Below are 24,889 nucleotides of genomic sequence, written 5' to 3'. Positions count from 1 at the left end.
TAGCTCTTTATGTTGAATATGATGATATTTATCTCTCCCTGTACTCTTACATATAGATGACATACAAGGAACTTGGCTCTGCTCTAAGTCAGTATAGTTTGATGCAGAAGAAGCTTAGTAAGGGGACCATGGAGTCTAATGAGGCTTGTCAACAGGCTGGAGTTGGGTGAATTTCCTGGTTGGATCCTAGGAAATAGACAGCAGACTGAATAATGACTTGCAGATTGTCTTTATAGTCTTTATAGTACTGTAACTATTAGTTTGGTAATTAAATAATTTTTACAAGATTGAATAAAAGAAAATACTCTTTTTTAGTGCCACCTGCAACTGTATTCAAATCACGGCACTTGAACAAAGCTCTGTTTTTTCTCCATTTATAATTTTTATTCATTTTTATGCTACTGTTTTAAAGTCAGATTAATATTTTAAGGTTCTTAAAATAATTTTTGACATAATACATATGCATACAAAAACATATACACATAGATATTAGGATCATTAACGGCTATATATTTTGAGGCAATTTTTATCTCTTTGTGGGATGGAGAGACCTACCAATAGGCATTCTTAGACTTCTTTTCAAGTTATTGTTAAGCTTTAACATCCTACGATTTCCTTGATTGTCTCAGCCCCCTGGCTGATTAAGAGCCCCTTTTCTTACTCCCCAGATATCCAAACTTGTCTCGTTAGTGACATGAAAGTTTATCAGCATAGCTGTCACTCTCCCTACCATGTTATTGGCTTTTGTGCTTATCCCTGCCACTACACTGTGGTTACCTTGAGGGCAAAGTCTGTGTCCCAGAGCCTCACATGTAGTGGGCTCACGTGTAGAGTGTCTCACATGTAGTGGGCTCACATGTAGAGTGTCTCACCTGTAGAGGGCTCGAAAGAGAGTGGCCTGACCTTGGGACTGGCATATAAATATCCTACCCGACTTCTAAACAATTTACATGAAATGGGGGAAAAAGCCTTGCTCTTCTATACTTTCTCTGTAATTAAAGAATAAAGAGATGAGTGGAAATGTGTATATATTTTTAAAAAGACTTTGAAGTACAGTTGGGTGTGCCATCTAAATGACAATGAAAATTAGCACGTGTGAATGAAGGTGGGATGAAGAGGCAAAGAGTATGTGTGAAATGGAGGTCAAGCTATGTGAGTATCACTAAATCCCAAAGCAAGCAGGCAAATAAAATGCTATCAAACCCAAGTCCCTACTTTTTTTGTCCAAGGCCCTGCATTAGGTGTTGCAAGGGAAATATTCCCAAGACATATTCCCTTGAGGATAAAATCTAATCCTCAAGGAGCTGACAGTCCAGCGGGGGAGGTGTAATCAACACACACACACAATCTTTACTGTAATAAGCTCTCCATGCCAAGGCTATGAGAATACAGAGGAAGAGTGGTGCGCTAGCTTCACTTAGTGGGAAGTAGTTGAACTGACCCTCAAAGAAGGTGAAACATGAAAAGTTAGAGAGTAGATGAAAGTATACTGAGATGCATAATAAAACATTGAGGAAAAGCAAAGTGAAAAATAACCTGTGGATTCAGTTGTGAGCAAAAAAAGGAAAAGAAATGGGAGAAAGCAAAGGCTGGCTTCATACTAGTTTAGTTCTGACTGAAGTAACTAGAATGACCTTAAATGTCCTAGATTAAACAGAAGTTTGGAATAAGATGTAATGCTGAAGGGCTGAAAGAAGAAGGGGTTAAATGAGGGGTGGAAGGCAAAAGATGCCTTGGTGGGAGATACTTCCCTTAGAAGTTGAGTACACTGACCTCTTCCATTTCGAAGGAGTCTGGTGCTTTGCCTGCAAGACAAGACAAGCTCTTGAGTTTGTTAGTCTGAAGTGAGTTCTCCTTTTGAGTTCTGTCCTTGACTAACCCCTCAGACACATAGGAAGGAGGAGCCTGCTTGGCCAGCATGGATGAGTGAGGACACTGCTTGCTCAGAAGAGCTTGGGGAGGATCACAAGCTGTCAAGTCATCACTGGCCTGAAGAGACCAGTGCTCTGCTGAAAGAGACAAATGACTTTGGTCGTGTTTGTTTGTCATGGCAACTCTGCTCCACACCCTGCTTCTGCAGAGACGATGGAAAATTTGTTTCTCATCTTCAATGACTGTGATGTTCCCAGGCTATAATCCCTTCTAGTGTTCTGCTCTGAACCTATCCTAAAAAAGTTCACCCATTCTTCTTCGATGCTCTTTGGCTTCACTCACTGAGGTTCTTTGCACACTTTTTCCTTCATCTTCCTCTTTAGCTTTGTTCTGCAGGATGTTGACATCATTCAGCAAAGATGAGAAAGCACTGGCCACATGATCCAATATTTCCAGCTGTTAGAAACAGCCTGAACAATATAAGCAACACACACTTTTTAGTTTCAATGAAACTGCATTCATGTGGTAAAAACTGAAGAGATTCGTTAACTCATGTGATTTTCAAGATGGGAAGGACTTTAAGTTTCTGAAACTCAAGTTTTCCTTAGTGTGTGCCATTGATTATCATGGAGGAGATTCCTCTATATAACAAGGTATCACTGTATTACAGGGAAAGAGAATGCCTTTTATATTTAGTTGAATATGCATGACTATATAGATTCATATAGTCTTTATGTGTTAATCTATAAAAACTATAGGCAAGGCTGAATCTTGAGATTAATGTCATGTGTTAAAGTAAATGTCAAAGAGTGAACCCAGCTCTTTCATATGAAGTGAGCTTGGAGATTCTTCCATTCTTCCATAGCTTGAGGCAGTCATCGTCCTCATCATCACCTCCATCATATCCATCTATACCCTTCACCTGAGAGTGTGGAAAGATCATGACATATGGAATCAGAAGGCCTGGATCCAAATCCCAGGTCGACCAGTCACTGAAAGTGTAACCACAAAGTAAATGAATTGATAGATTCATGGTGCTTAATCTTGTGCCTGGCACATAGTAAATGGCCCGTTTCTTCATCTGGAGAATGAGATAATAATACCAGTCTTACATATCTCTCACATCTGTTGTGAAAAACACAATGCTACATACATATCAGTTAAAATAAATGTGCACAACTCAGGAAGGGAATGTATTGTCTTCAGTCTTCCAAGAGGTGATAGTCATTAATGTGAAAACCCATTTACCTTTCCAAACCAACCAGCTCCTCAACTTGTAAGTCTTTCTGAACAACCTGGCCTCACTCATTCGGGCAATATGCAAGAATTGGCTTAATTAGTATGTGGGAGAGATCTAATGTAGCAAGGGCTACTTTGGGGATGCATTGTCACTTTGAAAAAATTGTAAAAAATATTTTTGGTATCTCCAGACAGTAAAACCACAGTAATGGAAACAGAACATTTTGTTTTTATTACATAGCCTTCTCTCAACCCCAGTGATAGCATCAAGGGTTGCATAGCTCATCAACGGCCAAAGGCCCATTGGTGTGGAAGGATACTGCCCTCTGTTCTGTTGTTTGCACCATCATAGCAATGCTACAGACTCCTCCATGAGCAAATCATTATGCCTACCTGTTTTCTTCACCTGAAAGTGGAAGATATTAACCATTCATAATTCTACTCCAAAAAAATGTGATGGGTGTCTTATGGAGGACTGTGATATTCTGTCAAGACCTAGAGGAACTCTTGGGTTCCAGATGTTTTCAGAAATACTCTGATTACGCTTCCCCCTTAAATTTAGTTGTAAGCTCAAGAGCATGATTGAATTGTAATTCCACTTTTACGATTGTCTTAGTATCCTTTCTATAGCAGATTTTTATACTTAGACTAACATAAAACCTATCGATTTAATTGGTTCAGGCAATTCAGAGAACATAATAGTGTGAAGTGTTGGATGGGGGTTTTGTCTGTTTGTTTTGCTTTGAGGTACACTGAACAATGAACCAACTGATTCTCATCCCTTCAAGTTGGAACGTTTTGTACTGACTTTGAAGGAGACACACTTTTCCATTCTGTCTACGGGACAACCAACTAATTTTACTATTGCTTCTTTTACATTTGACTTTCTCAGTGTTCTCGAGTTGAAAGTGTACTGTAAGTGTTGAGTCAGAATAGTTACCGTGCTCTATTAGCACAGGTCTAAGTGGTGGAAATTAGAGGGGGCCAGCAGTCACTGGATCAGGGGCCAACTCCTGGTTTCCCTATAATCCATGTGTCAATTTCATCAGTGAAATGTTTACTTCACAGATCTGCTCAATCACTCCTCAAATATTGGTAAGTGTTATTATTCTCCCCAAATAAATAACTGATCAAAGATTTTGCATCTCTGTGGGGCTTGGAGGAGGAGACAACAAAGAACGGTATTAATTTCTTCTAAAGGTAAAGAAACGTTACATTGCAACACCTTCAGTTTTGCATACTCTTTTTAAAAAATGTCGTTGCTGAGATTTCTGAGACCCATTTCACCCATATGAAAGCAGGGGAAACAGAAACTGAAATGAAAAATCTAAGTAAAACCTCTGTTCCTGATATTTGTTTGAGAGAAACACTTCATCTCACTTGACTTTCCTTTCAGGGAATTTATTTATTTAGAAGAATTTATTTAACAGAATTTTGGCATGTTCCGCAGTCCAAAATTCTGCAAACTCTATTCCACGGAGGAGATGTTCTTTAATGCCCCTCTAAGAGAGGTTCTGTACTGAAATGATTTTGAAAACGCTGCACTGCATCCCCTCTAGAAGACTGAGAGTGCACCTCAGCATATTAAACAAATCCTGCAGTAAATAAACCTGTTTAACTGTAAGCCATCTTTCTCTCAAATTATTTGAGCACAGTACACATGCTCCAAGAATATCCTCAGTAGTGTCCTAGAGAAAAGTATTCCATTGACGGTCAGCTGGAGAAAAATTGCAGCATGCATGATAACTATAAGATTTAAGCACAGTTAATCCACAAATCTGAAGATATGACAGATTTATAACTACCAATTACAGCTTGGGGTGGAAATAAGCAGTGTTCTAAGCCTCACAGATGAGAAAGTTAAGGTGTCACTTAGTGACTCATGAGCCAGATCCTGGTTGCTCTGACCTCTGGGTATGTGGCTATGGTATGTATTAGTGCTGTTCACCAGTATTGTCTTCCTTCTGGGCATGCAGTACGATTGCACATTGTCACCCCTTTGGAGTTAAGTGTGGCCACATGATTTATTTTGGACAATGAAGTGAGCACACTTGATATGTGTAAGTTCTGAGCAGGAGGCTTTAAGACCCAAGTATCGTTCTCTATTTCCACCTTTTCCCTGTCATTACAACCAGTGATGTTCCAGATAGTTGAGCCAAGTCCATGGATAAGGAAAACATCATGGAACAGATCTTTCTTCCTCCCAAAATATACACCAATCTGCAGTGGGCATGGAGAGTGATCATGACATAAACTTGTTTCTGTTTGAAGCCACTGAGATATTGGGGTTGATTGCTACTGTACAGATCTCCTGGCCCATCCCTCCTTAATACTGTGGCTCATCTGACTGTTCATTGCCATTGCTGAGGTTCTGACGCCACGTGGTCCTCACTTACTGTACGAGTCTGGGTTCTCAATGTCCATTCGCTGCTTTTGAGCTTCGAGGAAAACACGGATGTTGATTCCTCTGGCTGCTGAGTCACAACACAGGAATCTGGCTGGGATTCGTGTGTAGATGTCTGGCTCGTCAGCACCAAACCCCAGATCCAAGAGAATCTCCACTGGATCTTTTTCCCAAAATTCCAGCCATTCAGGAATGCTGCAGTAAAAATATGAATATCTTTATCCAGTAACAGTTCACTTAACCAAAAGCCATTTTTTTTCCTAGTCACCTCACCCACCCAATCTTCCAGAAATTGAGTAAAGGAGGAATCTGAATAGACAAACAGATGGTGCATTTCCTAGAACTCATATATACTTCCTAAAAGGACAGTCCTTCACCCCCGCTCAGGGACTGCTTGTCTGTACTTTAAAATGAGTTTACTTAACAGGTTTTCCATTTCACAACAGGCAGGTGTTAAATTAGATATGGCAGGGATATTGTGGGACAAAAACCAGAGGCAGTGAAGTGATAACCACAAAAAATGGTAGTTGATGGCAATATGAAACAGAAGAAAAAAAAAATCAACCCTGAAAACAGTAGACTAAAGAAAAGAATATTTAAAAAGAGTATCAGTCTGGGGCGTCCCCAGTCACGCAGATTTGTTGAGGATATCACTAAATGGAGACTACAGGACTAATGTTCACAAATAATGACTTTAAGTCCCTAGGTGAGGTTAAAATATGTTCTGTATTTTTTTGGACTTGGCTGAGAAGCAAGAAGTACTTTTTTCAACTTGTTTTATTCAGTGCTGGCACTTAAAATGATACCCTGCAGTTATGTGGAAATTATATTTATATATACCAGCTCACTTCCCCCTCACTGACTACCCATTTACACAAATATTTATTGAACGTCTGTCATGTTCTAGGCTCTCTGGTAGGCATCTAAGGCACAAAAAAGAACAAAAATAATATAGTCCTGCTTTCTAATGGCTCACATTCTCACGGCCAAGAATATAATTATTGATTGATTTGTCATTAAAAATACTTTCAATATTATTTACTTTTTTAAATCTATATTTAATCAGGTAAGAAAGACATAAAATACACTCACTTTGTTAAAAATTGCAATGTCCTACATAAGGGTCTCTCTCCCCTTGGCCATTACCCCTGCAAATCCTGACTGCCTTCCTACTGAATTTATGTGTATCCTTCCAGACATTTTCTTTTTATGTAGTTACATATATGCTTTATAGTTTTCACTTGTTGGCTTTATAAGCAGTAACACATTCTATGTATCTTTCTGCATCTTGATTTTTTTCCTTTTAAAATATGACTTAAAGATCATTGCAAGTTAGTATAGTTATCTCTACCTATTCCTTTCATCACTGTATAGAATTCCATAAAGTGGGTGGGCCAATAGTTTAACTGGCCATTTCCCCATTGACAGATATTTAGTCCACCTTCACTGAATCTTTTACATCGTTCTTGCAAGCTGGGGTTCTGAAATCCTTTATTCATTCTCTCATCCATCCATTCAACAAGTATTTCTCAAGTGCCTATTTGTAATTTCATGAAATCCATCGTTGAAGAGAATGATTTTTCTGGATGAAAAGTGCCTGGAAATCACGTACCTTTGTGGTATACTTGCAGCAGAATGGCCAGAGTTGAAACTGGTCCCTCTGGAGAGAGTGGGAGTTTCTAAACACTGATGCAGAGATCTGCAGTCGGGGGTGGGGGGAAATACCAACGATGAGATGTGTTGATTTAGATAGTGCCCTGGGAGGTCACTGTGACTCTTTCCCTTCCAGAGCAAACATTTGCATTTCCTCTTTATTTCTAATAATCTCGTAATGGCCGCACCTTTGAAGAAGAGAGAGTGTGCAGCAGAGGAACTGCTCCTCTCTTCAAGAGCGTTGTGTTACAGAAGGTGTAGGAATTTAAGTGTTAGGTGCCCACAAGTACTCATTATAAAGGTGACAGAATGTCTCACTTTGGACAGATGGCAAATCATTGGGGAACCTTTCAGGAATACAGCTTTGCTAGGCACCAACTTTCAGGAAAAAGTTAAAATTATGTGATGAAAGAGGTAGAGCAAGCAACCACTGAAGCAACTCTGCATGAATTCTCGTAGTGGTGGAGGGTTTCATACTGCATGGTTACCACTCTCTAAGTGCTGTCTCCTGTGGTCATCCATACGCAACACTAACAAACTCCTTTCTTATGGCAAAGGCAAAAAAAACACGAGCATCTCTCCCTGCAAATAGGCCTGCAATGCAAGTCATCTGAAAGGGTTTCCAAACAGAATGGAACCCTGTTATAATATAGTTCACTTTTATATGGCTCAGATATACCATAACATATCTAGCCTCATCAAATATAACAGCAAGTGGGCACAAAATTGGAATTTATCAAAGAATACAATGTTGATATCAATTCTCCCAAGGAGACCAAGTTATTTTACATGGGCTCCTGAATTTGCCTTAGCCTGGTCCACATTTGGTAAGAAGAGCTGGGCCCCGCCTCTTCTTTGTTTAATTGCTTCTCTGTATTAAGGCTGAGAAAATGCACGTTTCTCAATAATAAAGATTCTGTTTTAGCAGATGACTGAGCTGGCTGAGAGCCTTGGAAGGCAGGAAGAAGATACCTTTCACTTACTGCCTCCCCTCCGTTTGCATTAGGTTTGCCATAATTTTTGTTTCACTCTGTGTTTGAGATTCACACTTTATTTTATAATGTTCAGCAGAGCTACCCAGAAACTGCCCTGACCTTGGATCCAGGAGAGTCCACATACAGTCACAATTCCAATCAAGCTGTAGGAGCATGGGTGAGTCACTGACCTTAACTTGTCATTTTCCTCTTCAACAAAACGAGTTGCCTGAGAGATTTCTGTGGTCCCCACGCCTCTATGATTCTGTGAGTAGCAAAAACATCTAATCTTCTAAGAGGGAAAAACTATGCCGAAGTAGCATTTTAGGTCTGAATCGGTAGGAGGTAGAGGGATACAGTGTTGAACGTTTGGTTTTCGACAAGTTCGAATTATCCGGACAAGGCAAGAGTGACTAGAGCGTGGGAAGCAGAGTTCCCAAGCCCCAGAAGCACACTGTCTGTTCCGGTGGTTCTTATACTAGAGTGGGCCTCAGAATATTTGAAGGGCTTGCAAAAACATAGATTTCTGATCCCTACGTCCAGATTTTCTGATGTGATGTGAGTGGGGTGAGGCTTGGAAACTTGCAGTTCTACTAAGTTGCCAGGTGATGTTCCTGCTGCTGTTGAGACCCCTTTGGGACCTAGTCTCTCTCCTCATATTAGGGACACTCAAAATGCTTTCTACCTAACAGTGGAAACCATAGGCATTCTTGTCCAGCAAATATGGACATAATAATGTCCATAATAATGGACAATATGGAAACACAGATGTAACTACTTTATGAACAGGTCCTCATGAATAGCTGAATTTTAGTAGAATACCATTTACACAGATGCTTTAATTAAACTCCTAACATTGGAAACTGTAGGCATTCTTGTCCAGCAAACAGCGTGATAATAACGGACAATATGAAAATAATGAATGTAACTACTTTATGCACAGGTCCTCATGAATAGCTGAATTTTAGTAGAATACCATTTACGTGGATGCTTTAATTAAACTCCCCCCAAGCCAGCATTTGCTGAGTTAATCTGCACACTCCTTTATGACAATTAAAGAACCTCTATCTCTCTCGAGGCTGGTACAAATGGTTTAGGCACTGTGGCTAAACCAGTGACAAGATCCCAAGATCCATGGCATTATAAAGAGACCTCCTCATTTCCACTTCATTTATGAAAGACGCGGCTGTAAAATCCTGCAGTGAAATAACAGTGACTCTGTCACCTACCTCGTGTAGTCTTTCACAGTCATTTGAACCATTCCTTGTTCATGAAAAGGAACTGCAACAAAAAAGAGGAGATGAGCTTAATTTCCTTTTTTTCTAAAGGAAGGTTTTCTCACCTTCAAACAAACCAACATGGCATTGATTTCCATATCCAAGACTGTGTCAGCCTGAGATAAAAGGCATCTCTGTAGTGAACAAGACAGAATGTAATTAATGGCTAAATTGTGTGACAAGCACTTGAAGAAATGTGGTACTTGCTCAGTGAAGGGGGAAGTCAGTGGCAAATGACGTAGTCAGCAAAGATTTCATGGAGGAAACAGTACTTGTCTTGGATTTTTAAGAATGGGGAGAATTTGATCAATGGAAAAGAGGTGTCATTATGAAAGAAGAGTGTCTATAGCAAGTGCCAAGCACAGTGATAGGGCTATAGGCTGATTAGATCACAAGGCATTTTGGAATACTCTCTCCTGGTACAAAAGGTTGAGGAGCAAGGATGGGGACAGGCAAAAGAATACATGAAGAACCCAGCATTCACGGAGCAGTTTCCATTAATTTGTATCACCTAATCCTTACAACAGTATTATAATTTAGGACCTATTCTTATTTTTCAGATAAGGAAACTGAGACTCACAGAAGTTGAGTAATGAGCCCATGACCACACAGTCAGAAGTAGCAGATCCAGGAATTTATCATTACATTTATTATTGATTATAACAATAATAGTTACTATTTATTTAACATTAAGTTTGTGTGAGGCAATGTGCTAAGCATGTTACATGCACAATCTGTTTATCCGTGAAATAGGTATCATTCATGCCCACTTAAGAGAAATAAATTGAGGCTCAGAGTAAATAAATTTCCCATGGCCAGTAGGGTGCCACAGCTTATTTTTATTTGTTGCTGTTGTTTCTTTTCAAGACACTACGCTGTCAACAGATTGTCTTGTTGCTTATTCGAAAGCTGGAAAGAAGAGTTTATTATGTACGTGTTAGGACATGGAAAACAATAAAAAGTTTTTGAGCAAACAAGTAAACGTGAGAAGGACGATGCTGAAAGTCCATTTGCCTGGTTAGTGGTGCTGAGGACAGAATAGAAGAGCTACATATTGGATGTCAGAGAGGCCTATTCAGGGGCCGAAGCGGTACTCAGAACCTGTGTTGTGAGGTAACGCTGCGGTAGACATCTGCAGAAGGAAGTGTTCAGAAGACAGGCAGTTCCTCAGAAGTCCCCCACTCCATCCCCAGGGCTTCCAATTTCCTCTCACTGTGGCTCTCCTGGGCGCAAATGTGTGACATGTATCAAACTGGAAGTATTACCACCCAGCACTTCTATGAGAATGTAAAGTTCTTCACCATAAGAAATATAACACAGGTTGGGAGAGATTTTAGAAAAACAAGCTTAAATCATTGAAACATACATAAAAAAGGAAAATAATAAAGGGCTTTTCAGTCTGGAGCCAGAGTTCCTCTCTGGGTAGGGGGTCTCTGAATAGATCTCAAGGTATCTGGGAACTTGTCTCTGAATACCAAATTTTGAGGGTGAAGATGAGAATACTCATAGTTTTCAGCTGTTTTTTTTTTAAGGTTCAGTGACCCTGCCGAGTGGAAAAGGGCAACTGGTCTAGAAAGATAAAGACTAGAGGTATATTACTGAGGTGTGAGCAAATAGTGGATTCTTAATTAAGTCCGAAATACATAACTACAATTTTAAAAGGTAATAAGAAAACAGATACAGTAAGTTCTGCCCTACAGAACAAATGGAATTCTGTCACCACAAGAGCTATATAGGGTGAAAAATATTAATCTATGATAAAGGTTTAAAAATAAAGTATATATATCTCCATGCTACCACTCTCAATCTCACTCTCATAGTAGACATCATTAATCAATGACACCACTTTCTCATAGAGCCTAGATAGGCTCTCAAAATTGTCAGGGATTGAATGAGATGAAGCTTTTATGCCATTCTTTGTGTAGAGTAAACTTCATGAGTGGTTTTTTTTTTTTGAATAAACAAACTTCACCCTTTGTTTAGAATAAACTATGAGTTTAGAATAAACTGCTTCATAGAACATTATAGGAGCCACTACCAAGGATGGAATATCAAGGTGAATGATCATTATTATGATACAAATGTGACATTTATTAAACGTGCTGTGTGATATCTGGTGACAGTTATTCATGTAAGTTAAAATATCTGACTCAAACTTATGCACCAATTTAGAAATTAGCTTAGAATCCAAACTCCAGTCTTTTGCCCATTACCTCAGTAGTTTTAAAACTATGCGTTTTAGTGAGGAATTCTTTTGCAAATTTCTAGTAATTTAAATAGATAAAAGGAGTGCTGTTCTGGGCAGAGTGGTCTCCCATTTAGCTCTTCCTTCACTGTCAGTCACCTCCACAATCCAGAGTTCGAAAAACTCATCTATTCAACACCAAATCGCTCACCTAGGCAGGCACTGCTAATCCACTGCAGCACTCTTGCTCACTGAACTCAGTCTCAAACCTTCTCAAATCATAAAGCCAATGCCAATTGATTAAAGTTGTCACATGGGAGAAAGCCTATTTGCCACTTTATTAATCATGTTATAGATGCCAGCACAGTATAATATTTTGGCAGTCATGTTGTAATGACTTGATGAATTAAATAATAGGTTGCCCAAAATGGAAGGTTAAAATAAATATTTATCATTTTCAGCAACCTTTTGTCTATTTCTCCCTGCCCCCACCATCTCCATCTATTGCTCTGCATGTATCTCACAAAGGCAGGCTCCATTTGTGCCTAGTTAGCTCATCCAGAGAATTCTGGAATTTCTGAGCAGCTCTTGCATAAAATACTCTGGGGTTCTAGGACATTTGGCTTCATATTCTGCCAGTACCGCCACTCTTGCCACTGCCTCAGTCTTTTCTGGTTGTCTGCTATTGCTCTGGATTTCCTAGAACATGTGAACGGATGTGTACGTCCAGGCCAGGAGTCTGGCATTGTGGCCACAGTGAATTGCTCAAACTGTCAGAAAATGACAGGAAATGAACCATTTTCAGATACTGATGAAAAGAGTTAGCTCAGCCTTGTTGAGTTTTCAAAAACCCTAGCCCCACAGAACATCCAAGTCATCCATAAAATTCCACATCCCTTCACTCAGGGCTTCTTCATGAGATTCTAGTGCCCACACAGATCTAGTAGCCACATTCCACGGACCACACACGCTGCAGCTCTGCAGTCCAGGTTCAGGAGCAATCTGGTTGCCAAGAAACCAAGGGCAGCCCCAAAGGGGAAAGAAGCCCCTGAAAGAAACATATTTTCTAAGGAACGTGCAAAGTAGACGTGGCTAGTTCACCGAAGCGTTGTTTTCTGGTCTGATGACACACATGAAAGCCTTACACAGTTTTAGCATCAGCGGGCCCTGTAAGGCCCAGCCGTCGCTGACAGCTAGGGGCTGGGCAGGATGTTTGACCCCCCTCACCTGAATCTCGCACTTACTGATATACAGATATAGCTTTTACATCTTTTGTTAGACTCTATACTCTTTCTTTTTGATCTTGTTTAAAATGACACAAATGTCTATCTCTATCCAATATATTCAGACACATAGCCTTCTCTGCTGCCAAGCTTAGATTCTGGAGAAAATGAAGCCAGGGAAAATCGATATAATTTTTGAAACTCACAAGACAAGCCTGATTTTTAAAATTGTAATATAATTATCAAAAATCAATTAGCTTCACTGCTTCATTTCCATTTTTCACTCCCTGGACACCCTGAGTCCTGGGAGACCAAGGGGCATTTTTAGCATTACTACGTGTTTACTTCCTGATGACTGTGGAAACAGGAACTGGCCTTCCCAGTGTTGGACGCTGACAGCTGAGTCTTGCACAGGACAGTGTGAAACTATTATTCCTTGCCTGTTTGCGTTTTCTTTGGTTTTACTTTAGCTTTCTTTTTTTTTTTTTTCCCCCCACTTTGTTAATTTGTAAGGTAAACTTCCTGGAACCTGAGGACAACCTGGTCAGGGTCAGGCCCTTGCTTCTTTGCCTGTTTTCAATAATGAACCTGAAGCTGGTAGCCCAGTTCTCAGCAGCATTGGTATTCCCAGGCTTTTGTTAAAACCCAGAAGATCCAGCAGCCCTGGCTCAGGTCTCTTCAGGGCAACATCTGCTGGAGGTGATGCGCCCTGCAATTCTCTGCAGTCTCCCCGCCTGCCTGGTTCATTAGCACTCACCTGCCTGGCTCACAGAAGCATTTAAGTCTGTGACCTCTGATCAGAGCACAAATTTGACACCTAGGGAATGCCATCATGGGACAAACAAGCTGCTCCTGTTACCCCAGATTTCCCCAAGCTTCACCACATAAGCCTGCCTGCTAAGCCTGCTCAAATCCACACTGGCTTCTCTGGGCGCTTGGCTCTGATATTTTCTCCATTTCTTTGTCCTCCCAAGATAGCACTCTTATTAGGTTTTTAAAGCCAGATTTTACTCTCTAAAAGCATTGAGGGAACAAAGAAAGAAAGAAAAAATTCAAGTTCTCCTATCCTCAAGATTCCTAAGGGTTGGTCTGAAGGAAAATTAAAGTGAGAAAAAAAAAATTCCTTGCTCTACTCAATACATCCCATTGCATGGGTTAAAACGCCAGTTCTGATTCCCTTTTAGATACTTGAGTCTCCAGCCACCCTCCCTACTGTTAGGTGGACTTCTGCCATCTGAAGCAGCAGACACTGCACTTAACCCTGCAAAATGTATTACTGGAGAAGATGTAGTGAGATATGCAGAAGGCACTAATTAGCACCTTTATTGGCTTGGAAAGCATTTTTTATTTTGGTTTTCCTAAGCATTTCTGACTGATTCATGGAAGACATTTGGTTCTTTGGAATATCGTCCAATAGACTAATCAAATTGCATTTTCACAGGCCTCTAAAATAATAGCATTCTGCAGCTTTCTGTATATTTAACTCCTGCATGACCAAGACACTTAGTAGAGGCAGTCATCAGGGTTTGTTTGTCTCAGTTGGCAACTTATTAAACTATATTCTTACAAGAAAAAGAGACTCTGACATTCTCCCTGACCCTCATGCTCAGAACTTTAAAGCCAGTTGTGATGCTTTGCTCTTCTTAACCCAGATAGTTGTTTATTTTCCAGATGCTGTGGAATCTTCTTCTCTATTCCTCTGCTGACACCCAGCCCAAGCTCTCATCACCCCAAGCCTGAGGTCATACTAGCTTCTTCCCAAAGGGTGCACCTTCTTCCCATTGCCAGGATAAACACTGGAATCTGTCATCTCTCTTCTTAGAAACCATTCATAACTCATTACAATAGAGATGGCAAATGTGAAACACACCTGCTTCAATTCCCCAACACTGCACCTGTGGAGTTATTACTTATTATTCATGACCCTCTATCCAGGTGAACAAAGATATGGCTTCACAGTTCTACTCAACACAGATCCCAGCTGTAACTACCCATCCTTTGGCTGGTACTTGAGATGACACTTCTTTGCCATCCCTGTCCTAAGACGTCAAGCGTGATTCCCTCTTTCTGCATTTTAAGGCATTTATAACCTGACCACACCCTATTTAACAGAAACATGTCTCCCTTTGCTCCTTAGCGTGAAACCTTTTCTCTAGTCTTATCACCCTATATGCTTTCCTGCACACATTCAGTTTGCTTCTCACTCTGTGCCTTTATTCAAGCTCCTATTGCTTCCAGGAAATGACATCGACTTGCTTTGTCTCTTTGTTTTTTCAAAACCATATCTCTCTTTGATTGACTAGCTCAGGTCTCACCTTTTCTTGAAGATTGCCCAATCTGACTAAATCATGTTTATTATGGACCAGTTTTACTAAGATCTTTTTGTTGACTAGCTTTAGGGAAACCAGATGTGTGAGACAGAATTCTTGCCTCAGTGGCCTTTACAGTTTTGTTAATGAGGCCGATCATATACTAATAATTTGAGGCAGCACAGACCAAGTGTCATATGGGTAGAACCCATGATGAATGTCACTGATGTTCAGAAGAGAGACTGAGTCTCTTAGCGCAGATGTCAGGAAGGGCCTTACAGAGAATATGGGACTTGGGTAAAGTCTCAAAAGAAGGGCAAGAGGTAAACGGAACAGGAAAGACTTTAAGACAGGAGGAACTGGATGAAGAAAGAGAAAGAACTAGGTATAATGAGAGGAGAAAAGACTAGACAGTCTTGTAGAAAACTGGAACAGGTTATATTCACATTGTAATGGTCCTGGAAAGTCAGAGTGACATACTTGAGGGCAGGAGTCATATATTCTACATCTTTGCATCCTCCACCTTGCATAGTTCTCTGCTTTGAATGTTTTCATTTGATAAACATTATGCTTTCATATTATAAACATTCTTATAATATAGACAACAAATTTAGAAATTGATCTTGTAAGTTCTTATTATTTAATAGTTTTTTAAAAAATTAATTTATTGATTGATTTTTGGCTGCATTGCGTCTTTGTTGTTGTGCGTGGGCATTCTCTAATTGTGGCGAGCGGGGACTACTCTTGGTTGTGGTACTCGGGCTTCTTGTTGCAGTGGCTTCTCTTGTTGTGGAGCACGGGCTCTAGATGCGTGGGCTTCAGTAGTTGTGGCATGTGGGCTAAGTAGTTGTGGCTCACGGGCTCTAGAGCGCAGGTTCAGTAGTTGTGACGCACTGGCTTAGTTGCTCCGTGGCATGTGGGATCTTCCCGGACCAGGACTTGAACCTATGTCCCCTGCATTGGCAGGCACTTTCAGTCTGTATGTGTCCCTAGGTCTGAAGTGGGTCTCTTGTAGACAGCATATATATGGGTCTTGTTTTAGTATCCATTCAGCAAGCCTGTGTCTTTTGTTTGGAGCATTTAATCCATTCACGTTTAAGGTAATTATTGATATGTATGTTCCTATGACCATTTTATTAATTGTTTTGGGTTTATTATTGTAGGTTCTTTTCCTCTCTTGTGTTTCCTGCCTAGAGAAGTTCCTTTAGCATTTGTTGTAGAGCTGGTTTGGTGGTGCTGAATTCTCTTAGCTTTTGCTTGTCCGTAAAGCTTTTGATCTCTCCATCGAATCTGAATGAGATCCTTGCTGGGTAGAGTAATCTTGGTTGTAGGTTCTTCCCTTTCATCACTTTATCATGCCACTCCCTTCTGGATTGTAGAGTTTCTGCTGAGAAATCAGCTGTTAACCTTATGGGAGTTCCCTTGTATGTTATTTGTCATTTTTCCCTTGCTGCTTTGAATAATTTTTCTTTGTCTTTAAGTTTTGCCAATTTGATTACTATGTGTCTCGGCATGTTTCTCCTTGGGTTTATCCTGTATGGGACTCTCTGCACTTCCTGGACTTGGGTGGCTATTTCCTTTTCCATGTTAGGGAAGTTTTTGACTACAATTTCTTCAAATATTTTCTTGGGTCCTTTCTCTCTCTCTTCTTGTTCTGGGACCCCTATAACATGAATGTTGTTGCGTTTAATGTTGTCCCAGAGGTCTCTTAGGCTGTCTTCCTTTCTTTTAGTTCTTTTTTCTTTATCCTGTTCCGCAGCAGTAAATTCCATCATTCTGTCTTCCAGTTCACTTATCCGTTCTTCTGCCTCAGTTATTCTGCTATTGATTCCTTCTAGTGTATTTTTCATTTCAGTTATTGTATTGTTCATCTCTGTTTGTTTGTTCTTTAATTCTTGTAGAACTTTGTTAAACATTTCTTGCATCGTCTCGATCTTTGCCTCCATTCTTTTTCTGAGGTCCTGGAGAATCTTCCCTATCGTTGTTCTGAATTCTCTTTCTGGAAGATTGCTCATCTCCATTTCATTTAGTTGTTTTTCGGGGGTTTTATCTTGCTCCTTCATCTGGTGCATAGCCCTCTGCCTTTTCATCTTTTCTGTCTTTCTGTGAATGTGGTTTTTGTTCCACAGGCTGCAGGATTGTAGTACTTCTTGCTTCTGCTTTCTGCCCTCTCTACAATTATTTTTAATTAATAATATTTAAATCTTCATTATGTACCTCAAGTGTAAATGAAATAAGGTTTTATCAATACAAGAACACCCTTAAATGGAAGTGTCTCTTTTTGCCATCCAAGCTTGGCTCACAGAAATAAGGAAAAGCTAGGGATAAAATTAATGGCCATGGATTTACACCAGTATGCAGTATATTGGTTTCTGGTAAAAAGAGCATGAACTTTGAAATCAAACAGAATTCAAATCATGTGTCCACCTCTTTGGCTTTATGTGGTTTTAGGTACATCTCTTAACTTTACCGAGTCTCTGTTTCTTCAATATTTAATGAGGTTAATCAATCACCTTGTTTGAGAAATACTTCACAATATTTTTAAAATATGCAACAGGCACTCAATATATGATAATTACTAATTATTACTAATTATAAGTTTGAGACTGAAATGTATAGGGATCAGAAACCTCAGGAAAAACCTGAGTGAACCTCAGGAAAAAAAACAATAACCATGGAATTTTCCAACTCTTAAGGGCTAGTACCTCACTCATGTCAATTTTCCAAGAGTTTAGTTTCTTATAATTTAAAATTTCTGGAGTTAAGGTAGAATGGGCTTCTTATGACTTTCTAGAAAACTAATTTGATGCATCTTTTTTATTTTAAGATCCAGATGTGGCCATTTTTCATTTCTACGGATACTTGACTGACATTTAAAAAGTTAGCATTGTCCTACTTCAAAACATTTAAATTCATGAGGACTGAGTTGTGGCCGTAAAAGCCGGTACACAAGAGTCAGAAGACCCGGAGGGAGAAGTAGATGCCAGTGAACTGACCCACACTGTTCATGCTTTGACTTTTCTAGCAGGGACACTGATGCAGAGCTTTCCTCCCAGGATACTTCCAGGAGTGTCCATGCATAACACGGATGGTAAATTATACTATAGTCCTCTAGAGAGGAAACGTGGCTGCAGAGTCAGACAGACCCATGTTCAAATCTCAACTCACTTATCTACTAACTGCGTTACTTTGGGCAAGTTACTTAACGTTTCTGAGTCTCATTTTCCTCTTTGCAAAAGTTACTAATGATAATATCCACCACAGAAGATGGTTCTGGTAAATGAGATAATATACACAAAAAGTACCTAGACTGTGTGCCCTCCACATGTACTAATTTCATTCCCCTCTGGGAGCTCTACCTAGCATAATGGTGGTGAACAAGATAGGCCAACCAGATTCCAGTTTAATAAAAGTTAGGCTTTAAAAAAAAATTAGACTTTAGGTAGCTGCAGAGCAGCATGAAAGCCAAAAAATCGCCATTAGAAGCGAAGACCTGACCTTGGCCATCTCAAGACATGGGAGGAAATCAGCAATAGGGCCACTGAAGCCTTATTCCACCTCTTCATTTTATTTGATGTCCACTAGAATGCTTTCCATGGGAGGTGCTGGGTCCCCTGGAAGATGAGCAGGCACTTGGATATTGTTACACTTTAATGTATAAAGCCTCAGAACGATCACTGAGGGAAACCAGCCTCAGAGTGGTTTCTACTTGTAGTCAGTTGAATAGTATCCCCTCAAATTTCATTTCAGTATCTGAAATTTCATATCAGAATGTATCCTTTATCTGGAAATAGGGTCTCTGCAGATATAATTAGTAAAGATGAGGTCATACTGGATAAGGGTGAGCCATAAATTCTAAAGCCAATGACTGGGGTCCTTAAGAGAATAGAGAAGACTCACAGGGAAAAGACAGCCATGTGAAAACAGAAGCAGAGCATGCAGTGATGTAGCTACCAGTCAAGGAATGCCAGGGTTTGAAGGGAACCACAAGAAAGAGGCCAGGAAAGATTCTTCCCTTAGAACTTTCAGAGAGAGAATACCTTGCTGACACTTTTTTTTTTTCTCTCCATTTTCCCCTTTACTTATACTACAGACAGCATTTAAAATCTTGTTGCCATAGTTACTGATATTAAAGCACATACAAGAGAATCAAACCTGAAACTCTAAGAAAATATACTTGAAATAAAAGAAAAATCACTACAGTGAAACGTACTTATATATAATAATTTCCCACCTGACACTGTATTATTTTTCTTCCCTTAGAAGATATAATGATTGAACTATATCGTGCCCCCAAAAGGTTGCAGGATTTAAAGAACTTTAAAATGTTTCCTTAAAAGAGAACCTTGCTGACACTTTGATTTCAGACTTTCAGCTTTCGCAACTGTGAGAAAACAAATTTCTGTTTTAAGCCACCAAGTTTGTGGTAACTGGTTATGGCTTACCTAGGAACGAATGCACCACTCTGCATCATACTGAGATTGTGGGAGCTTTCACAGGATTTTCCCTCCAGCAGAGAATACTTTTCTTTCTCTTCTTCAGTTCCTTTTTGGTTCACCACAGTTTTCTCTCTGACACACCCCTCATGACCTTCAGCTCTCCAGTTTCTGCTACTACTGTTATAGTTTCCACTTCCGGGTGCGGTCCTCGGCTTCCCTAAGCTCAGGGTGCCTTGAGCTCATTGCAGCAAAACCAGCACACAGAGGGGCTGAGAGCATGCCCAGCCACAGGTCCCTCCACCCACCTCCAACCAGCTGTAACTAAAAATCGTGGCACTTGACCACCCAGATTCTCCACCTGCAAACACAGATGAACACCAGCCTTGCTACCACACAGGTTACTGAGTTTAAAATATGACAGATGAGGAAGGGCCTTGTAAAAGTGAAGGCTCAATTAAACTTGTAAGAAGCTATTCCATTACTATTAAAAACTTCACTAAAGACAAAGGACCTGGCAGATAGAAACTGCGCATGTCTGATCTCAGAGTCATCTTGTTACCCTTCTTTCCTCCAACTCTTCACCTCATGCTTTTACTTCATTGACTTGATTCAAAGGAGGAAGGGCCATGATTTGTCTTAATTTCTGGGAAGTGAAGCTTTTAATATAGTTACTGACAACCCCAGAACTGGTGCCAGGCCTCCTACTATAATCTGGGCAAGATGAAGTATCAGAGGGATATGAAATGCTGGCTATATTTCTTAACTTCCTGCCTTTTCATGAGAATAAACTGTCAGGAACAAAGGTACTTAAATTCAATTTATTGGCAAACATCTTCAGAGATTTTTGGCATCATGGAACTTTTATATTTAAAAAAAATAAAGAAGCTTGGCAAAGGAGGAAATTTGAACAATATACCTAGATTTTTAAAGTAAAAATTCCTAAATTTAAACTGGTTTGTAGCCAATGGTCAATCTTAATTTAAGTGGCAGTGAAGGAAGTGAAATAATTAAAACCAGCCAAGTAAGTAGCAATTAGACTAATAATTTTCCCTCTAATCATTAAACTCCTTATTTATGTCATTTTTTACATGCATTATTTAGGGCATTACATCAATTTTAAAACACACTGTTTTCACATTTTAACATCTATGAAATCAGGATGTGTCTAGTAGTCAATGTTGCCTACTATAATGCCTAGTTATAATTGACAGGGATGACAAGGATGGTTGTTTTATTTTCCTATTGGAGTGGTACTTAAAATGTGGGTGCATTTTATGATTGAGGAGTCTTACAGTCTATGAAATACCGTATTTGACTTAATGAAGATGTAAACTGTGAAACCTGTAGTTAAATTTCTTTTTCTTCTTGTAATGTTCTTATCAAATCTCAATGTAACAAGTGTGATACACTTTCTGCCTCCGAAATACATATTTGTACTGTTTGCTATAGAATTCAGTCATTTGTTGTTTTTGAGAACAAATGCATCATTAGAAAGAGGATATAATTTTAAGAGTGAAGAATAGAAAGAAACTAGATTTAGAAATAAAAGTACAATACAGTGTCAGGAAAAATTAAACAATTTCATTTTCATTTCCATAATTACATCCTTGCAAAATGTCTTCACAGACCCAGTGAGTTTTCTGTTAGAGTCTGAGCTAATGATATGGCAAGAGTCCTTGTTTCTAGCCCCCAACCTGCTGCTGGATAACACCTATCTGTTCTGAGCTTGCCTTAAATATTAAAAAAGTGATTGAGCTGAATGGTTTCTGAGATTTCTTTTCCATTTCTAGGAACCTCTGATAATTCTCATTTTTAGATTTATTCACACAAACATTTTAATACATCTCCTACTCAGGTCCACAAAGCATAACTGCTTCTGGGTTCTCTGGTCTTACCGATGTGGTCGATGGCTGGCTGAAGGTTTTCATTTACAGAGACACTATAAAGAAACAAAAGTATTGTGAGTCAAACAATGTGTGTAAATAAATTATGCTAAATTGCTCCTTAATTAAACAGAGTTATGCAGTTAGGCTTTATTATAAGAGGTCTTTTGGAAACCAATGAACAGCTGGGGGCTGAAATATTATTCTATTTTGTACTTTTTTTTTTTTTTTTTTGCGGTACGCAGGTCTCTCACCGCTGCGGCCCCTCCCATTGCGGAGCACAGGCTCCGGACGCGCAGGCCCAGCGGCCATGGCTCACGCGCCCAGCCGCCCCGTGGCATGTGGGATTCTCTCCGACCGGTGCACGAACCCGTGTCCCCTGCATCGGCAGGTGGACTCCCAACCACTGTGCCACCAGGGAAGCCCCTCTATGTTGTAGTTTTAAACCGATATATAACTTTTGCAATAACAGAGTAATCCTTCAAACACCCAGTTAAAATGAAAATCCCTACATGTCACACCTGTCCCTGAAGGATTACCCATACTGTTTTCATGGATCTTTGCAAGAAGGATGTGTAAGGGCATAAAGAAACACTTACAAGAATCCAGAGTCCAGCCAGTGCTGAATACTTTCTTGTTTGGAATCTTCTACTAATGAGAAACAGACCAGTTAGTCAAAGCATAACCAGCTAAAGTGATCCCACCCTGTTATTCAGCCACCACCTAATAGGTCTGGTTCCTAGTATTTAGTCACATGTTTCTATAAGCATATTCATTTTTTCCCCAAGGCAAAACTTCCGGTTTTCCATAATCAGCTTTTCCTGAAAATGAACTGTAAACTTGCCAAAGGACTAACTTAAAAAAAAGAGAGAAAGAAAAAAATGTGAAAAGGAAAAAAAAAAAATCACCAAAGAGCAAGAGATGTTAGAATAATTTTTAAATTACCTGGTGTGAATACAAAGGGTGAAAAAGCATAGGAGACTTTTGCCTTTCTCTAGTTGGATATAAATCACGTGGAGCCTCTCCTTACTGAATCACATTTCCATAAGGCAGCTAGCCAGTGATGTTCATTTGCAAGGAGTTCTCTGCCAGGTTAGGAACCAAATTTGCATTCATTCCAGGGGCAAATTGCACTACAGTCCCAGAATTGCCACAGGCACCCTGTGTCTTTTAAGGTGGATCTTTACCACTGGCTCAACAAATAGTCAACAGGCAAAAAGGAAGGGATATAAAAGCAGTTTTCCTGTAAATATTTGTTTCCATTCTGGTTGGTTACAGGTTACTCTGGGCTTATTTTCTTTGACTTTATCCTACGAAGCAGTGAGGTACCTGAATTACCCCCTCACAAGGTGTCTGGTGAACCAAAAAGGCCAAGTGGACATGGGAGGTGCTTAGTTTTCAACTGAGATACTGTGAAGGGATAGAATAAATTGGTGGTGGGCAAAGAAGAAAAGCCATCAGTTACATCATAAAAAATCAAACAAACAAAAAAATCACACTGAAGGGAGAAGTGTTTTCTTACTTATTACTCTTTAAACAATTAAAATTATTATCAACACCTTGTGCAAGACCCAGCAAATAAAAGCCTTTCAATAAAATGTTTGATGTCCTACGAAGCTTCATGTCTCTGGCATGGACTCCACATAGCTTTATGATCCTGGGGACTTAGGATGAGGGGATCTTGGAGTGGAAAGGAAGCAGAGTTCATTCGTTAGTTCGTCTGTTTCCATCAAGAAGGTCTGTGTCTTAGGTGTCTGTCGGGGAAGTCAGATGTGCCCATTTCATAGAAGTTTCTGGTATCATGCCAGGAATACTGGTATCTTCAAAGTCAAATCTTTGTTCCAAAATCATTTGCCCCCAGCCCAAAACCCCATATCCCTCACCACTCACAGTAGGTTGGATTCAAATATCCCTGGGGGCCCGTTCTCACCCAGCATGGGGGCGGTGAGACTGTGGCTCTCCTCCTCAGAGCCAGGGGGCGGCTGCTCATCCAGGGGAGCCCATGTCCTCTTGGTGGACCTCAGGATGTCTCTCCTGCTCTTTTCCTGGTCTCCTTGAGACTTCTCCGCCATCTTTAAGAGAGTAATTCAACAAGCTAATTAAAAACACACACACAAACAGATTAGACACAAAGAGCTCAGCTTTCAGGCTTGGCTCAGTGAGAGGGAGAGGACGACAGGATTCACAATTCAATGAGTGGACCCAGCTTTACAATTTTTGGGAGCCTGGCTCACCTACCCAAGCAAGGTCCCTGTCTCAATGAGATAACTGTTTCTTTCTCAATGGAGAGGCAGCTGGAGACTAAGGACTAATGTGGTCTCACCCTTCACCAGGCCACATCCACACTCTGGAGGATTCAATCTGGTGGTCTGGGATGTGGATGGCAAGCAAAGAAACTGGACTGGAGGACCTACCCAGCCAAGGAGAAAGTTTAAAAGCATTGATTAACATAATATAAGTATCTTTCAAATTCATCCAACAGTTACATCTATGACAATATGTTTAGAGACCCAAAATGTAAAAAATAAGGGCTTTGGCTGAGTCTCATCTCTGCAATTTATTGTGTGGCCTTGAATAAATTATATAACCTCTCTGCATTCCCTTATTTTTAATTGGGGATCAATTGCACTGAATTTTAATAACTGTTAACTTCAGCAGAATACTTATTATGTGCTAGATTCTATGCTGAATTCTATAATCCGTTATTTAATTTAATTGTCAATGAAGGAAGTAATCTAATTGCTTTTTTTAATGAATTTATTTATTTATTTTTGGCTGCATTGGGTCTTTGTTGCTGTGCACGGGCTTTCTCTAGTTGCCGCGAGCAGGGGCTACTCTTCGTTGCGGTGCGCGGGCTTCTCATTGTAGTGGCTTCTCTTGTTGTGGAGCACGGGCTCTAGGTGTGCAGACTTCAGTAGTTGCGGCGCGTGGGCTCAGTAGTTGTGGCTCACGGACCCTAGAGCACAGGCTCAGTAGTTGTGGCGCACGGGGTTAGTTGTGCTGCAGCATGTGGGATCTTCCCGGACCAGGGCTCAAACCCGTGTCCCCTGCATTGGCAGGCGGATTCTTAACCACTGCACCACCAGGGAAGTCCGGAAGTAATCTAATTGTCACAATTTTGTAGTAAATCTAAGAGCAGTGGGGTTAAATTGCTTACCCAAAGTCACACAACAACCAGGATTCAAACCCAGGCTCTGGACTCTAAGCATGTTCCCATGACAATTAAGCTGCACTACCTGCCCTGTATGATGGTTGGGACAATTGGGATGTTAATAAATACGTTATTTACATGGCACAAGAAATACAGGCTGTCCCCATCATCTCATTTGACATTTATTAATATAGTTGTGAGGCTCACAGAGTAGGAAAGGAGACAGAAGTTTAGAGAAGCTGTGTAAATTGTGTAAACTCCCCAGACTATCAGCACATAG

General features: G+C 40.1%; 1 protein-coding gene across 1 annotated transcript in view; it reads right to left on the bottom strand.

The window, feature by feature from the left end:
- ITPRID1 (ITPR interacting domain containing 1) overlaps positions 1-24,889 on the bottom strand; it is a 201,258-nt gene that overhangs the window by 45,938 nt on the left and 130,431 nt on the right. Inside the window, 9 exon segments of the mRNA XM_067745595.1 lie at positions 1,774-2,054; positions 2,057-2,171; positions 2,173-2,342; positions 5,508-5,710; positions 7,128-7,214; positions 9,372-9,423; positions 21,471-21,514; positions 22,058-22,109; positions 23,389-23,530. Coding sequence (XP_067601696.1) covers positions 1,774-2,054; positions 2,057-2,171; positions 2,173-2,342; positions 5,508-5,710; positions 7,128-7,214; positions 9,372-9,423; positions 21,471-21,514; positions 22,058-22,109; positions 23,389-23,530 — 1,146 coding nt within the window.

This window comes from Pseudorca crassidens, chromosome 8, assembly GCF_039906515.1.
Source record: "Pseudorca crassidens isolate mPseCra1 chromosome 8, mPseCra1.hap1, whole genome shotgun sequence".
Classification (NCBI taxonomy): Eukaryota; Metazoa; Chordata; class Mammalia; order Artiodactyla; family Delphinidae; genus Pseudorca; species Pseudorca crassidens.
Note: the sequence above shows the minus strand (reverse complement) of the source record. Positions and strands in the feature narration are given on the sequence as shown.